Below are 17,824 nucleotides of genomic sequence, written 5' to 3' on the forward strand. Positions count from 1 at the left end.
AGTAAAAACACACCAATTCAAGTTTCTACATACACAATTCACTACATTGATTACATTCTTTGAGTTGTGCAGCCATTCTTGCCCGCCTTTTCTGAGTTGTTCCTCCCCCTTTAACTAAACTCACTGCCCCCTAAGGTTTCTATCTCATCTTTCCAGTTGCTGCTGTCATTTGATTCCATATAGATAGATCTTAAAACAACACAATGCTCAAGGCAGACATTCTTTGCTAGTTAAGCTAAACTATTGTTTGGTTTTTAAGAAGATTTCAGGGGATATTTTTGGTTTAAGGTTTAAAGATTATCTTAGGGCAGTAGTTTCAGGGGTTCATCCAGCCTTCATGGCTCCAGAAAATCTGGATTCCATAAGAATTTGAAATTCTGTTTTGCGTTTTACCCCTTTTGATCAGGATTTTTCTATAGAATCTTGATCAAAACGTTCATTAATGGTATCTGGGCAGCATCCAGTTCTTCAGGTCTCATGGCAAAGGAAGCAGTTGTTCATGGAGCATATTAGTAACACATTCCATTTTCTCCTCCTATTCCTGACCCTCTTTCTTCCTGTGTTGCTCCAGGCAAATAGAGACCAATTGTTGTGCCTTTGATGGTTGCTTGCAAGCTTTTAATACCTTAGGCACTATGCAAGGAACTAGGAGGTGTAGAGCAGAAGCACTAAACATGTTATTAGGCCAATTAGCTGGGATGTCCCATAAAATCCATGGCCTTAAACGTCCAAATCAAATTCACTTATATAAAAAGACAAGAACAGGCGAATATCTAGAGACCAAAGTTTATTAGTGGTTTCCAGGAGTGGGAGGGAGGGACTGAAAGGGGGGGACGTTTACTGCTAAAAGAGAACTGAGTTTTGGTTTACAGTGATGGAAAAATCACATTGATTAAGAGTAGGGTTGCATAGCTGATTAATGTAATTGCCATCAATAAGTTGTACACCTGTAAAAAGTTGAATTGGCAAAAGTTGTGTGATAGATAATATTTACAACAACCCCCCCCCCCCCAAAATAAGTGTAGCTGCAGAAGCTGTTTATGTACAACCAAACACCTCATGGGATTTGTTTCCTTATTTGATCATTTTATGTGGACTTCTCAGGTGTCTAGTGGTCATCTGTGTATAATTGGCACACAGGAGTGTCCTGGAATAAGTGGTTGATCCTCTCAGCATTCAGCAATATCATCATATTGGTCATCAGCCACTTTTGCATCCTGAAGTTTTAAACAAGGAAAAATCTTGCAAAATCAGTACAGTGAAATACTGTATATGCAGATATAAAGTTGGAGAGTAGAGAAAGCACTTCTTCAGGAGGCTCCTTATTAGAACTTCAGTGGAGTGCAGAAGAGAAAGATACACTTGTAAACATGACTCATTTTGCAGAATTGACTGTGTTGTACTCTTTATTCTCATAAGGAAAAGTCCACTGGTTGTTTTGTTTACAGTGGCCAACATGAGATACAGTTGGACCTCCATATCCAGAGGTTCCGCATTGTGGATTCAACTACCCGCTGATCAATAGTATTTGGGAAAAAAAAGAAGAAATTTCCGAAAAGTAAAACTTGAATTAGCTGCGTGCCCAGCACTAGGCTGAATCCACGCAAATGAAGTGATGTGTAAGCATACCTTGCTGTAACCTCCCACCGTTTCACAGATCCTCTCTCCAGCACTGGTTGTTTGGGCCTTGTTCACCTCAAGTCTTGTCATTATTCTCTAAACAATACAGTACTGAATAACTATTTACATAGCACGTTGTATTAGGTATTATAAGTAATCTAGAAATGATTTAACGTATGCGTGGGTTATATGTAAATACTACACCATTTTATATAAGTGACTTGAGTATCCCTGGATGCTGCGAGGGTCCTGGAACCAATCCCTCTCGGATACCGAGGGATGACTATTCAGTTACTTGGCATTGACTTTTTCTCTGCTTCTTTCCCCAGTCACACCTTGATTTATGGAGACTATTAGAATAACGACACTGATGCTTGGAAGATACCTGCTTTCAAATGCGTGTACATTTGTCTGTTTTGTAAATACCAGTTCAAGCTTTTTCCTTTTTAACTGAAAAATGTGCCTCATCCCCTCCCAGTCTGTCCAAGGTGTGCGCCTGTGTGTAGCTATGTGACTGTGCCCACATGTTGGCATATATTTCAGAAAAGTAACTCTACCAAAAAGAAATGCGCTGCTCTTAAAATAACAGGACAAAAAAGAACTGTTTTTCTGAGCCATAACATCTGAAGAGCTGGAAACAGTTGTGTTTGTATGTGTGATGCTTCTAAAGCCAGTGAATTTCATGTGAAGGAAAAGATTGTAAACTAAAACAGGAAAGCAGTTTTCATGAATTTCAGATGTCAAACTCTCAAGCTGTTTAGCTCACCCACTCAGCACCTCCACATCCATCCCTTTAATGTGCTTGCATTGTCAGTGATTTCTGTTTCTGCAGGTTTTGGTGCCAGCAGACAAATAATAAAATAGCATGCATATCCAACCTTGAAGCAGTTTTCTACCAGAGTTTTTGACTGAGGTTAAACAGAAGCATCCTGAACATGTTGTTAGTTGGCAAGCAAAAGGCATCATATTTTAAAATTCACATAGTTTTAAAGCAAGCTAAATCTTTTCTGGCTCAATAATAAACTAATTACATGTTTTAAATAGTATAGAACTGAGTCCCTGTTTCAAATTAAGCCTTATATTAGCAAGGTACACAGCAATAGCAGACATTTGCCTGATGTCTCTGGCTTGGGGATCTGAAGCATGGTGCCAGCTGTTTGAGGCCCCAAATAGGCCTGCCAGAGTGAGCCAGGTAATACTGGCTTCACTCAGTCACAGGTTAATTCTCCCCAAGCACAGAACCCACCAAGGAAGGCCTGGATACTTAACAGTTTGTGTCTGTAATCATGTTTGGTCACTCCCTAAAAGTGGTGATCTTAGATCAGGTTAGGACATGCCACTAGTGTCCCCTTTGTGGTATGTCTGAGGGAAAAAAAGACATCATTTCTAAAACAAATCTACAGATTGGCATATCTGGTTCCAACAGGGCTTGCTTCATGACTTGTTATTTTCCACCTTTCTCCTCTTTTTCATAATCCTAGGAACCATGTGCAGAAACTTACAGATGGGACTATTTGATTCATTCATAAGGTTTTGGAGTTATAAGGCTTCATGTTTCCTGGTCACGTATTAATGTACTCCCTCCTCAAGGAGGGGGGTGATTTCAGAGAGAAGCACAGTGAAGTGGTGAGAGCTTTGCTTTTGGAGTTAGCCTCAGTCTTCATTTCTAGCACCACAGCCTATTAGACAGGTTACTTAGCCTTTCTGCACTTTGGTTTCCTCCTGACACACTTACTGTGAAAATAAAATAAGATTTGTCAAGCACAGACTGTACTCGCCCTGGTAGGCACCACATACATTCATTTCCTTCAGATTGCAGGTGGAATAGACTCTATTTTGCATTTCCCTTTTTACTTGTGTGCTTGCTTGGAGGAGACTTAGAACTGTGGTATTGACTGTGCCTCTGAGCCAATCACATTACCCAGTACTCAGCAGGACCCTTGGCATCTCAAGACAGATAGGGAGTCAGCTCTGCAGCCTGGATGGACCTGAGATGCCCGGTTCTGCCAAGCCCCTGCTCACTGAGTAGCCCACATATTATCATTTTGCCCTTCTTAACACCCCTGCTGCTTATTATAGAGAACCTTAAGCCTTCTTTTTAGACTGTGTCATGGTGTTTTTGAAAACTGGGTTGTTTGTTGAAATTAATACCCAAGGGTGAGACTTGTCAAGTTTAAGAAAATTTAGACACTACTTCAGATTTTACAGTAGAACCTTACTTTCATTTTCACTCATATGAGGATACCTCATTGGTCTCATGTTTTATTGCATCCTATTTTTAAAGTATAATTCAAGTCTGTTTTGTAACGCCTGCCCCCACCCAACCAGTTAATTGATTAAGCAAAAAAATTTTTACTACCTACTGCAGAGCCCTGGTGGTGCACTGGTTAAGAGCTGCGGCTGCTAACCAAAAGGTCAGCAGTTTGAATCCACCAGCCGCTCCTTGGAAACCCTATTGGGGCAGTTCTGCTCTGTCCTATTGGGTCGCTATGCGTCAGAATCGACTCGGCGGCAACAGGTTTGGTTTTGGATGTACCAGGACTCATGCTAGGTGCTAAACTGTAGTAAGCCATGGTTCCTGGTTTTAAAGAGCTCACTATGCATTACTGGAGACATAACTATTCCTCAGGTTATAAAACAAGGCAGACTGAAGTCAGATGGGTGGCTGGGTGAATGGATGAATGGATAGAAGAAGGAAAGGAGGAAGGAAAAAAGTGAGGAAGGCAGGTGTGAATGAATTCTCTATCCTTGTACTCCCTGCACTTTATCCCTTCAGTTGGTGCGGTAATCCAGGCACTGGGACTATGTTCTGTCCCTGGGTGGTATTATTCTGCTGCTCCTTATTCCAAAAACCCAAACCCCTTGCCCTCAAGCCAATTCCAGTTCATAGCAACCCTATAGGACAAAATAGAACTGCCCTAAAGGGTTTCCAAGGCTGTAAATCTGTATGGAAGCAAACTGCCACATCTTGGTTGGCTGATTGAATTCAGGTACTAGGCTGTACCTCTTTGGTCTTCAGTTTCTTTCACTGTAAAGTCAGGGCTGCTGGTTAGAAGATGGATTTCATAGTCCTCCCCATCTTCCCTAGTTACTACTTTTTACTGAGCTTCCTGCCCTGAACACTTTTCTAATGCCATGAAAAGGATTCTAAAACTCTTTGATGTGTTCTGGAATTCTGGACGTGTATTTCCAGTGCCCTTTTATTCTCTCCATTCCCACCCACAGTAAGTTTTCAAACTGGAAAACCTTACGTGTTTATTTATCTTAGTCTAAATGAAAATTCTGTTAATAATAAAACTATTGCTGTTCTACTTTGCGGTACAGAGTCAGTTTCAAGAGCGTTCTAGAACTTCCTGGCTTTTAACCCTTTGAAGCATGCATGTTATATGGCTTGCTGTGCACAGACTTAAAAAGGATTGAAGTAGCATGTATTTTGCTCAGCCCTGTGTGGGAAAGGGAAACGGATACAGTCACATTGGGGGAGAAGCTCGGAGAGAACAGAGGTGGTCAAACACTGCAACTTTAACCTGCTTTCTGGGGGCTATCATTCCCGTCTTCATGTGCTTAGCTGCTTCTTCCTCAGTCTGTTGGGAGGAGGCTGTGAGGTTGGAAGTAGGAGGGCTGGGGGGAGGGGCAGGGTGCTGCAGGGAGTGGGTGTGGGCAGAGGCTGCAAGGCTGCCAGGGTTCTCTGTGTGCCGGAAGTGCAGGTTTGGCTGTGAGGAATGGAATGTTCCCTCTTGCCCTCCAAGAGCAGAAACAGCTGTGGAAGAGCTTGAAAAGAAGATTGCTAAATGGAAAAAAAAAAAAAAATTAGTATGAAAATGAAATCCACACTAGAAAATGCAACAAAACTGCCTGCAATATAGTGGTCGCCATCTTTCTCAGTGCTATTTAAGAGAACTTTCTACCTATCTAGGATTTCTTTTTCAACTGCGGGTAGGATAAACTGCCCAGCCCTTCCTCCACTAGGAGACCCTCATGTTTCTCACTTTGCTTGGTTGGGAAATGGATTTATTATTCTGATCACCAGATTATTATTATTTTCTCACTCCTCCTAGTGAGGGACCAAAGCCTGTCACTTGCTTACTGCATGAAAACTTAAAACAAATGTTAATTTCCGAAGAAGGTCTCTCTGGGTGGGGGATTATTATCAGCAAATTTAACGGGAAATCTTGTTTCTAACTGGAAATTTAATCCTTCAGCCAAGTTCCCGAAAATATTTACTTTTAGAACGTCATCTTTTTTTTTTAAGTCCCTTAATGATTTGAACTTTTAGAGTTTTAGATAAGACTGAGTGGAACTCATCTTGCAGATCAGTTTTGATTATAATGCAATTCTTTATATGAAAGCTTACATTTTCAGTCTTAAAGGCTTGTTTGACTATTATAGCTGGTACTGTATACACGTAGAAATAATAACCTTTTCTAATTTGAAGTCTGTTTTATGCTGTGATATTTTCTGTACTTGCTTTTGAACAATGATAAGTTAGCCCCAAAGTAGATAAAATCTAGTGGAAGAGAGTAAGCCAGCTAAAACCTAAACTCTGACAATATCTAAGAAAGAACATCCCTCACACCTCTCAGGTGGTGGCACTACTTGGCCCTTTGCAGTGTCCACCCAAGGACCTTTGCACTGAGTGTAATGATGTAGTGTTTTGCACTGTCAAGGAATAAAAAGTAGAGTGTGGACTTGTTATTAACGTTCTTGAGGCTATCTGAATATGTACTCTGGTTCTCAGGGCAATTTGTTCAGTAATACTTTTCTGTATTCTCAGCACTGGAAGCTAGTAAGTACCTCAGGATTGAAGGATGACTTTTTCAATTTTTTTTTTAACCCAATCTACCTGTTTTATTGCCTAAAGGAGAGTCTGTTACAGGGATTGTGTGAGATTGCATGCTAATTCAGGGAGGCTTCTGAAAATTACAGGGATCAACTACTGCCCCATCCCTTCTTCAGCCTGACTTAAGTCTTATTTTTGTGAAAGTCCATGTACCCTCTTTTTTGTGTGTACCTATCCATGCTGGGTGGACAAGCATCACAGGGAGAATGAGATGACTGTCCCAAGGCAGTATAAGATCACCCCCTCCCATCACCATTTTTTATTTTTTTAAAGCAGATCTAGACCTCAATTCTCTGAAAAATTGCTGTAACTCTCCATTTTAGTCTGCACATCTAATCATGGCTTTAATCTGTGATCCCAGTTCACATCCTTATCTTCTAAATGGTGGAAACTTGGAGTAAAAGGACATCACTATGCTGTGCAACCAGACCTGGGAAGACCAAAAATCATTAGCTGGGAATCAGATTCTCAGTAAGATGGAAATCCCAGTGGTTCTCAGCCCTGACTGCACATTAGAATAATCTGGGGAGCTTTAAAAATGTACATGTATCCAAGCTTTACTCCATACCAGTTGAATCAGAATTTCTAGGAGTAGGTGTGTTTAAAGTCTCTCTAAGATGATTCTAATGCCTAGCCAGGGTTAAGAACAACTAGAGAAATCAAGGGCCTACTCTAAAGAGCTGCCTTTGAAAGAGCTTATCATTATAAATCAAAAGGCAGCTTCCAGGGCCTGCTCCTGAAGCTGTATCTTTGCATTGCCCTGCTGTGGCATACCCAACCCTGAGTCTCCCAATGACTCATGACTTCCATTGGGCTTTTCATGGGACCTTTATCATATGCAGTTCAGCAGGTGCCTATATTAGTATCCAGGCATTTGGCAGCCTCCTTCAGAATGATCAGTGCCTACAACTCAAGCAGTGAGACCTCCCTGAAATGCTGATCCTGTACAGATCATGAGTGCTGTATTTTAAGGTGGTCCTTTGCAGATCGTCCCTCACTAGAATCCCTTGAGAAGACCTGGGAGACTTCTGCAGTCTGCGTGGTGGGGAGTAGTGGGCTTGGGAGTTGACAGCCATAACTCATTTTATTGCTCTTGAGATAGCAAGAAAAAAAAGAGGAGGAGGGATTGTCTTAAAAAAAAAAAAAAAAAAAAAGGCAGGGGCTTTAAGAGTTAAATTACACAACTCCCTTTTTATTTTTAAAGTGAGTGGATTCCTTGTTGCTGTTGCTGAGAAAGATAAATTGATACCACATGTTGCTTCCAGACAAAAACCTCTCTGTGTTCCAGGGGAAGCACATGCAGCTGGTGTCTGGGTTGGTGGACAGTCTCCACAAGGTAAACATGGTTTGGAAGGGCTGAAGCAGACGTACGGTAGCGACAGTTAAGAAATTACCAGTTATTCCTGACTGGCACCTTTGAAATTCTTTTTAATATTTGAAATGTTTTACTGGAAGAAGCCACCCTCTCACCTTTTGACCTAAAGTATATGATGCTTGGAAAACAGTAAGTGAACGTTTGTGATGTCACTGCTTCCGTAAGTGGGATCTAACAGTTGTTGAGAACTTCTTTTGTGCTTGGCACTCTGCTGAGTACTTTGCATGCATAATTTCATTTCATCTTCCAAAGATCCTAGAGTTGGGCAGAGAGGATACTTACCCTCATTTTACAAAAGGGGCAACTGAGGTTAAGTAACTTACCCAAGGTCACATGACAAGTAGCCAGAGCCAGCATTCCAACCCAGACCTGGCTGACATCAAAGTCTGTGCTCTTTTCTTTCAACATCCTGCGCCTCCCTCCCTTGGCCACTTTAAATTACATGTGTGAACTATCTACTTTGTAGGTTACTGGTAGAATTCTTTTGCATTTGAGGCAGCTTCTCTATGACCTCTAATCTGTTTTGTACCTTTCTGCCTTCACAACCAATTGGCATGTATGTAGGGAACCTGGACACTTTAGCATTAGTAAGAAATGCATCTAGTAGTGGAAAACTGTCTTCAGTATAGCAAGAAAAAAAAATTACCAGATTCTGATAAGTACAGTTATCTTTATGCTAATTTCTTCAAGAGGGCCAAGCCAAGCAATCTCTAGGCTGTGGCCCATGAGGTGCAGTCCGCATGACTGTGAAATGTGGATTCCAGCATGCTGCCTCCCTTGTGCACCTACTGCACGGGCCTAGCTGAAGGATTATGCCACTGATCGCAGCTGGATTCATACAAGGCACAGGCTTGCCAGCTCTGTTATTAATTAACTAACACTAATGAGTTTCTATCCCAGTGCAGGGCTTGCTTCAGTGTAAATCCTTCTGTAAAAGAAAAGATTGAAATAAAAATGAGATAGAGAGAATTCTCTCTGCTCTCTCTTTAGACACATTGCAATAGAGTTGCTTTAAGGGTTTTCTAAATCTTTGGGCCCACGCTTGGGCCAAAAAAACATGTATATTTGCCCCTGAAGCTAAAGTTTCTTCCTAGAGATGTTTGCTCTCTTGTAATTCATCAGAGCAATTCACATGGCTTTGGGTTGGGATCATAGTAGCATCTTGACTTCTTTAGTAAGTAAACTTGATCACAGAATGCCTGAGCTCTAATAGTAGCAGTCCAGGTTGGTGATACTTACCTTCTCGCCATGACTTGAAGGAAAGCACAACCCTAGTTCATTGGCCTACCTCACAGGATCGTTCAAAATGTATTTAGATGTGATTAGAAAAATTGCGCTAGTCCCATCAAACCATTCCCCTCTTTACCTTCAGCTCCTAATCCCCAAACTAATGTAAAATCTTGGAAGATGATATATAAATTAGTGGGAAAACAGAATATTTATAATGGTAGTTTTGTAATTTAAAATACGCATTGGGAATACATTGAGAACTAATTCAGAAAGCCGAATGAAAAGGTTTTTAGAGAACTTAAACTACAGATTATAAGAATATTTGACAATTGGCTTGTCTATTTTTATAAATAAATAGCACTTCTTTGTTTCTGAGATTGAGATGGGGGAGGGGTGGTTTAAAACCTTAACCTCTACTACGTCTCTCCAGAAATCATATCACCATTAACCTTTGTTATCAGGGAATGTATGCGGAAACATTGCAGTTTGGTTGTTTTACCTGGCATTTATCTACCCTTCCTGCTTTACCAAAATTTAGATAGAGAAGCTAGTAATTTAAATCATGACCTGTGAGGAAAACAACAGAATACATTCTTAACGTCAAACCTTGGCAGAATGAGGGAAAGCAGATAGATGGGCCATATTTATCGGCATTTGTCAATGTCCCACCTTCAGATTATGGATTTTATAAATGGAAGGCTGACCAGCCTGTATGGATAGAAGGCTGCTGAGATAGAAGGGACTACCAGGATGGTGGTAGCACCGTCTTTGTTTGCGTTGTCCTAGTAAGATAACAGGAAAAGCCTCAGGGAATGTATTCTGCCATAAATAACCTCTAAAATGAGAGTTGAGCAAAAGCTGGATACTGAAACTCCTTTAATAAGTTGGATTTTGTTTCAGAATCCGAGAGTAGTTAACATGATTTGTATAGTTACCAATGTCCTCTCCTTGAGGAGCCCTAGTAGTGCATTGGGTATGTGCTCAGCTGCTAACTGAAAGGTCGGCAGTTTGAACCCACCAACCACTCCACAGGAGAAAGCAGGTTGCTTCTGTAAGGATTACAGCCTTGGAAACCCTGTGGGGCAGTTCTGCTCTGTCCTACAGGGTCGCTATGAGTTGACTTGACAACAATGGGTCGGGTTTGGTTTGGTTTGGTCCTTTCCTTAGAATGCTATGATAGCCACCTAACTAAAGGAGTACAAGCATGTACTATAGGGTGAGCTTACACTTTCAGGTTTCCTCTTCTAAAAGACAGGCTTTCTTTTAAAAATTCTTTAATTTTTTTTTTTTTTTAATAGGAAAGACCCACCAAATTACTACCCCTGATCATTATCTTAGGGACCTGAACTGGTAGGCAGTCTCTATGATCTTTCCCCATTCTGTGGTTCTGGTCCTAGATGTGGGTGTTCTAACCCTTTACCACATGCCTGTGCAGAAGCTTAACTTATGTCTCCAAATGTAGTTTGTAATTGAATAAATATACACATACATTATTGGGGTTTAGAGTTACAGTAATAGTAATACAGTAGTAGATAGTCATTATTGTTGGTAGGTGCCATTGAGTCGGTTCCAACTCATAGCAACCCTGTGTAGAACAGAATGAAACACTGCCCAGTCCTGCACCATCCTCATGAAGGTTTTTATGCTTGAGACTGTTGTTACAGCCACTATGTCAATCCATCTCATTGAGGATCTTCCTCTTTTTCGCTGACCCTCTGCCTTATCAAGCATGATATTCTTCTCCAGGGACTGGTCTCTCCTGGTAACATGTCCAAAGTATGTGAGATGAAGTCTCACCATCCTCGCTTCTTAGGTGCATTCTGGCTGTACTTCTCCTAAGACAGATTTGTTTGTTCTTTTGGCAGTCCGTGGTATATTCAGCATTCTTCACCAACACGATAACTCAAAGGCATCAATTCTTTGCCATTAGAAAATCCATATAGGGCATTTTGGAGTTCTGTAAAGTGTTTCATTCTTTTTCTCAGTTGGTATGGAATTGGTGAAACTAAAAATACATTTTAAAAAATATTGCTGCCTTAATGTTTTTTAAAGGGGGTGCGGGAGAGGAATACCTGGATACTTCTGGCTGGTTGTTTTCGTTAATTCTTGATGTTGGTGTGAACTCTTTCCAGAATCCAGAGCAAAGGGGCCTGGCTAGGGTGGGGGAGTTGAAGTTAGTGCCCACATTGCCCCAACGTACCCTCAGGACCTCCCTGTTTTTTCACCAAGAAGCGTGAGTTTAAATTTTTATTTAATATATCTGATCATCTGGGTACTCATTAGTTGAATCATCTTGCACTTGCCTGCTTTTTGAACCCTAAAGAGTAAGTTTTAAGAGCATGCTTCATACCTATTTCACAAAGAGAAAGTGGTTTCTTTTTAAAGAAATGTAATTTCTGAACCATTAATAGAGATGCCATTATTCTTTTAGAAACCATAAGAGTAAAAGGGAGGCAGAATATATAGTCTCCCGGGCAACATTTGTTTCTTCAGATACTCAGCATGTTGCCTGTTTTCTTCTCTTAAATGCGTCTTTATTGCAGTCATAGAAATGCCAAGATATCGACTGATGACCCATAGTTGCCAGTGCTCATTGCCCAGCCTGAACTGCAGTCCCTTCTTGCCTGGGAACATACATGGGAAACAGTTTGAGTATTTTGGATTATTTACATAAATAGTAAAATCACATGACTTTCTGTGGTTTAAAAACATTCTGGTAGAACACATGTATTTGTATCTTCTATATAAATATAGTTGGTGATTGCCAATTTTTAAGAAATTATGATAACTTAGGATTGTTTATATTTGATTTGCAACATCAGACAATGTCTTTTATCTTTAACTTGCAAATAAAACTCATGTGGCCTGCAGGTGCTAACCCAGATGTGGAGTATACCATCAACTCCTCTCTTTGACTGCATATGAGACATTTTGCAAATTAGGATGAGCCTGAACCAGGCTGTGAGCCCTCTCCACCATGGACTCTATGCTTTATAATAGCAATGATAAAAACCTTGGCTTGATGGTGTGTCGGGCTTCTGAAGTATATTATCATATGTCATCCTTACATCATCCCTGTCAGGAAGCGATGGTTTGGATATTATTATGACCATAATGAAGATGGAAACTGAAGCTGTTGCAGACAGATGAAATGATTTCTTCAAGGTCACAGGGTTAGTCAGTGGCAGAGACAGAGCTGACTCTGGGTCATCCCTGTCAGCTGGGCTTATCTACCAAGGCAGGAGGAGGATTCCTGCAAGATGGGCACAGTCATTAGGGTTTTGAGGATATTTTGCTCTACTACTCATGTGGTCACCATGAGTTGGAATCAACTCAACAGCAACTGACAACAACAACATTTAAAAAAAAAATACAATAATTTTTTATTTTAAAATTGTTTTAGATTTACAGATAAGTTTAAAAGATAGTAGATAGAGTTCCCGTATACTCCAAGAGGTGGATGGACACAGTGGCTGCAACAATGGGCTCAAACATAGCAACCATTATGAGAATGGCACAGGACTGGGCAGTGTTTTGTTCTGTTGTACACAGGGTCACTATGAATCGGAACGAACTTGACGGCACCTGACAACAGCAATAATTGATTTGGTACATTTGTCACAGCTGATGAACCAATAGTGAACCAATATTGAGGCATTATTATTAGCTAAAGTCCATACTTTATTCAGATTTCCATGTTACCTAATGTCCTTTTTTCTGTCAGGATCCCATTCAGGATACCACATTACATTTAGATGCCATACTTCCTTAGGCTCCTCTTGACTGCATTAGTTTCTCAGACCTTCCTAGTTTTCGATGACCTTAACACTTCTGAAGAGTACTGGACAGGTATTTTGTAGAATGTCCCTTAGTTGGGATTTGTCTGGTGTTTTTCTCATGGTAAGACTGGGTTTTAGAAGGAAGACTACAGAGGGAGGTGCCATTTTTATCACATCATATCAAGGGTACATAGATTCAGTATGACTTACCACTGTTAATGTTGATCTTGGTCACCTGGCTGAGGTAGTACTTGTCAGATTTCTCCACTGTAAAATTATTTTTTTCCTCCTTTTCTAAACTATCTCTTTGGAAGGAGAACACTATTCGCAGCCCATGTTTAAGGGGTGGGGAGTTATGCCCCAGTGCCTTGGAGGGGTATCTGTATAAATCATTTTGAATTTTTCTCTATGGGAAATTTGCCTACTTTTCTTTTCAACCCAGCAAATCCTATTCTGCCATTCTTCTGTCTGCTAAATGTTGTATACTAAGATGTGAAATTGTAGCAGGAGGTGATGGAGACATAGCAAGGATAGGTAAAAATTAACACCAGTTCTGAGTTCATAGAAGTGGTTAGAGAGGGGTAGAAACTGCCTCAATATTATTGGAGCTGGGGACCATAAGAGAGTAAAATAGACCCCCAGGTGATTAATTATCTTTAGAGAGCCAGGGAGGTTTGTTGCAAAGTGCAGGGGAAGGACTGGTATGGTAATAAATTACAAGTGTGAACTTCAATACAGGAAATATAATTATAGAAAGGACACCAAAACGTAGGAATTTTGGAAAAACAGCTAAACACAATGTTGATGAACTTAACGCATTCCCAGCACGTCCTGGATATGAAACCATCTCTCACCTCCTAGATATGAAATTTGCCATTTAACCTGTTGTCATTTAATGCCAAGCCAAGGAAGGTGATGCAGGTGTTTGTCTTTTTTTTTTTTTTTTTTTTAAGCCTTTGAAGTTAAGGAGGTTTTAAAAAATTGAGAAGTTTGGGTAACCATTTCTTCTGGGGCTCAGTTTTGGACCATCCTAGCTTACAGTCTGCGTTTTCTCTTCTGTCTCTACAGAACTCTATCCGGCATAACTTGTCACTGCACAGTCGGTTCATGCGGGTCCAGAATGAGGGGACTGGCAAGAGTTCTTGGTGGATCATCAACCCTGATGGGGGGAAGAGCGGGAAGGCACCCCGGCGACGGGCAGTATCCATGGACAACAGCAACAAGTACACCAAGAGCCGTGGCCGTGCAGCCAAGAAGAAGGCAGCCCTGCAGACAGCCCCTGAGTCAGCAGATGACAGTCCCTCCCAGCTCTCCAAGTGGCCTGGCAGCCCCACCTCACGCAGCAGTGATGAGCTGGATGCATGGACAGACTTCCGCTCACGCACCAATTCTAATGCCAGCACGGTGAGCGGCCGCCTGTCACCCATCCTGGCAAGCACAGAGTTGGATGATGTCCAGGACGATGACGCGCCTCTCTCCCCCATGCTCTACAGCAGCTCAGCCAGCCTTTCACCCCCTGTAAGCAAGCCATGCACTGTAGAGCTGCCACGGCTGACCGACATGGCAGGCACCATGAATCTGAATGATGGGCTGGCTGACAATCTCATGGATGACCTGCTGGACAACATCACGCTCCCGTCATCCCAGTCATCACCCACTGGGGGACTCATGCAGCGGAGCTCCAGCTTCCCGTACACCACCAAGGGCTCCGGCCTGGGTTCTCCAACCAGCTCCTTTAACAGCACGGTGTTTGGACCTCCGTCTCTGAACTCCCTACGCCAGTCTCCCATGCAAACCATCCAAGAGAACAAGCCAGCCACTTTCTCTTCCATGTCACACTATAGCAACCAGACACTCCAGGACCTGCTGACTTCGGACTCGCTCAGCCACAGCGATGTCATGATGACCCAGTCGGACCCCTTGATGTCTCAGGCCAGCACTGCTGTGTCTGCCCAGAACTCGCGCCGGAACGTGATGCTTCACAATGATCCCATGATGTCCTTTGCTGCCCAGCCCAACCAGGGGAGTTTGGTCAATCAGAACTTGCTCCACCACCAGCACCAAACGCAGGGCGCTCTTGGTGGCAGCCGTGCCTTGTCAAATTCTGTCAGCAACATGGGCTTGAGTGACTCCAGCAGCCTTGGGTCAGCCAAACACCAGCAGCAGTCTCCTGTCAGCCAGTCTATGCAAACCCTCTCGGACTCTCTCTCAGGCTCCTCCTTGTACTCAACTAGTGCAAACCTTCCCGTTATGGGCCATGACAAGTTCCCCAGCGATTTAGACCTCGACATGTTCAACGGGAGCTTGGAATGTGACATGGAGTCCATTATCCGTAGTGAACTCATGGATGCTGATGGGTTGGATTTTAACTTTGATTCCCTCATCTCCACACAGAACGTTGTTGGTTTGAACGTGGGGAACTTCACTGGTGCTAAGCAGGCCTCATCTCAGAGCTGGGTGCCAGGCTGAATGATCACTGAGGAAAGGGGAAGTGGGCAAAGCAGGTCAGTACTCAACTCTATAGCATAATAATAACAAAGTGGGGATAATGTTGAGGGTATTGTGTGTGTAAGGATTATGTGTTACCTTTTATTTGCTTTGAACTTTATTCCACATTGAGAAATTGAGAACCATGGCAGCAGTGGTGCATAGTAACATGGCTCCCAACCAGTTCGTCTCAAAGTTTTACCTGCAAACCAACTAGGGCTGTCAGGTGCCCCTCCCACAGTTTGCCGACAGCTCAAGAGATTTACTGCCAGTAAAAAGAACACACTTGCATGCATTAAGAGATTTTATTCTTCTATTCATCCAGTCATCCTCACTGACCTTTGACACGGGTACCCCTACTTGATATATGGATGAGAGTAGAAGGGAATGGGAAGAAAGGAAGCTTAGGTCACACACACTTCAAGATGAAGGACCCCAGGCAGAGGACTTTCTTAGACCAGCTTGTCAATCTTCAGTGTTATGGTTTCTTCATCTTTTTTTTTTTCCAGTGATGACTTGCAGCAGGCACTTCTAATTATGTATTCTGAACTCTTTCGTATATGAGTATTTCCACCAGAAGCAAGATCTGTTATTCTTCATTATAGTACTAAGCATCTCTATTAGTTAGGGCTCAGGATATAAGCATTTAAAAGAGCAAAAGAGCTAAGTTGAAAACAGAAGTTTTTATATAGGAAGCACTCATTCATGTGCTTCTCTTTGTTCCCTAACCTATGAATGATGTCACATTCCAAACACAGAGTGAGATGGATTGTGAATGGTGATAGTGATGAAAATGGTGACATTCTAATACTGTTGGAAACAGAAAGATCAGGCAGTGTGATATGGTTAAGAAAAGCATTTGACTGGAATCTGGAATTGAGGGTTCATCCCCACCTCCACCGCTTTCTGACAGTTATCTTAGGTGTGTTACTTAACCTTTGAGCCTCAATTTCCAGTTTTCTAAAATGAGGACAATAGCCCCTGTTATTTCACAGGGTTGTTCTCAGAATCTAAAGTGCGTGATAGTGCTGTGGGCTGAAATATGCACAGTGGAATGAGGTAAACATACTGACCTGACGGATGAACAAACAGGGAGTCCAGAGAGGTTAAGTAGTTTGCCCGAGGTCACACAGCTGGACTCAGAATCCGTATTTCTTGGGCGGCTTGAATGAATCAGAATAGTTCTTCCTAATTTTCTTAAGGTGCCAAAAAATGAGAAGTATTCTGAACTGGAGCCAGTGTAACAGATGTAGACAAGTTTGCCCTGCAACTTTCCTCCTCAAGATCTAAGATGAACACTAGGGTCTTCTGCTAACAGGATTGTACCCCGCAGGAACCCCTATATTAAAGTGCTCTGTTCTGTGCCCTGACTCTTTTTTTTTTTTTTGTCATCCCAGCAGGATACTTACACCCTACTTTAAATGGTGTAAAAGAGAAATGGAATTCAAAGCCATAAAAACCTGAGCCTTGTTTAACCCTCTGCCATGGTAAAGGAATTACAAGGGTCTCCTGTGGTGTGCTCACTCCAGCTCAAGGGTTGTAGAAAGGGAAATGTGGAGAGGCTTGTAATGCTAAAGCTTCTCAACTTTCCCAGGCATAAGAAGGCCCCTATTGGAACTCAGACATCTGTTTTCAGTCATTTCATAGCTCTTGAGGTGGTAAAAAGAACGTAATGGAAGCTAAATAGGGTGACAATACTTCCATGCCATACCGGGACTACTGGAGACTTGAGAAATTTAGGTATTTGGTTTTTAGAAGAATAAATGATTTGTCTTCCTTTAAGAAGAGGCATGTGATTGTGGCTTCCAAAGATACAAGTAAGTTTTAATTTTGGTATAGTTTTAAGGAGGCCACTTTCAAGTTCACTGAAAAGAATGAGTTCAGAAGAAAATATACTATCAGTTTTTGTTTGATTTTTCAAGTGTAGGTTTCTCTTTTAGTTGAATAGACCTGTCCTGTGAATGTGTAATTCTAAAGATTAAATAATAATCTTCAGGGAGATTTAAATACTTAGGTTTTTATTATTATTATTTATTTGATGAACTGTTATTTTGATGATAATAAATAACTTGTTTTGGGATAATGCATTTCATTATTATGCCCTTAGAGCCCTGGTGGCACAGTGGTTAAGATCTACAGCTGCTAACCAAACAGGTTGGCAGTTTGAATCCACCAACTGCCCCCTGGAAACCAGATGGGACAGTTCTCCTCTGTCCTGTAGGGTCGCTATGAGTCGTAATCTCACTGAATGGCAATGGGGTTTGTTTTTGATGGAATGGAATCTTAGGGTCATTTAGTCACCTTTCCCTAAGAATATTTGAGGGGAGTTTGTTTTGAGAAGACATTTCTTCAGTTAAAAATGAAAAGTCACCCAGCTTTCCTAAAAGTAAACTACTCCATATGCCCACAGAGCAAGAGAAGAAAGTTCCTAACGACAGTGGGGGGCTTTGAAGGAGTCTGGTTTTTGGGTTTAGGACATCCATTTTGCCTTGG

General features: G+C 41.7%; 1 protein-coding gene across 1 annotated transcript in view; it reads left to right on the forward strand.

The window, feature by feature from the left end:
- The window catches only part of FOXO3 (forkhead box O3), a 119,081-nt gene that overhangs the window by 85,035 nt on the left and 16,222 nt on the right, over window positions 1-17,824 (forward strand). Inside the window, exon 2 of the mRNA XM_023727630.1 lies at window positions 13,913-15,348. Within this exon, the coding sequence (XP_023583398.1) occupies window positions 13,913-15,313 (1,401 nt within the window). The 3' untranslated portion in view covers window positions 15,314-15,348. The remainder of the gene's footprint in view (window positions 1-13,912; window positions 15,349-17,824) is intronic.

The sequence above is a fragment of the Trichechus manatus genome, unplaced genomic scaffold, assembly GCF_000243295.1.
Source record: "Trichechus manatus latirostris isolate Lorelei unplaced genomic scaffold, TriManLat1.0 scaffold00017, whole genome shotgun sequence".
Taxonomy (NCBI): domain Eukaryota; kingdom Metazoa; phylum Chordata; class Mammalia; order Sirenia; family Trichechidae; genus Trichechus; species Trichechus manatus.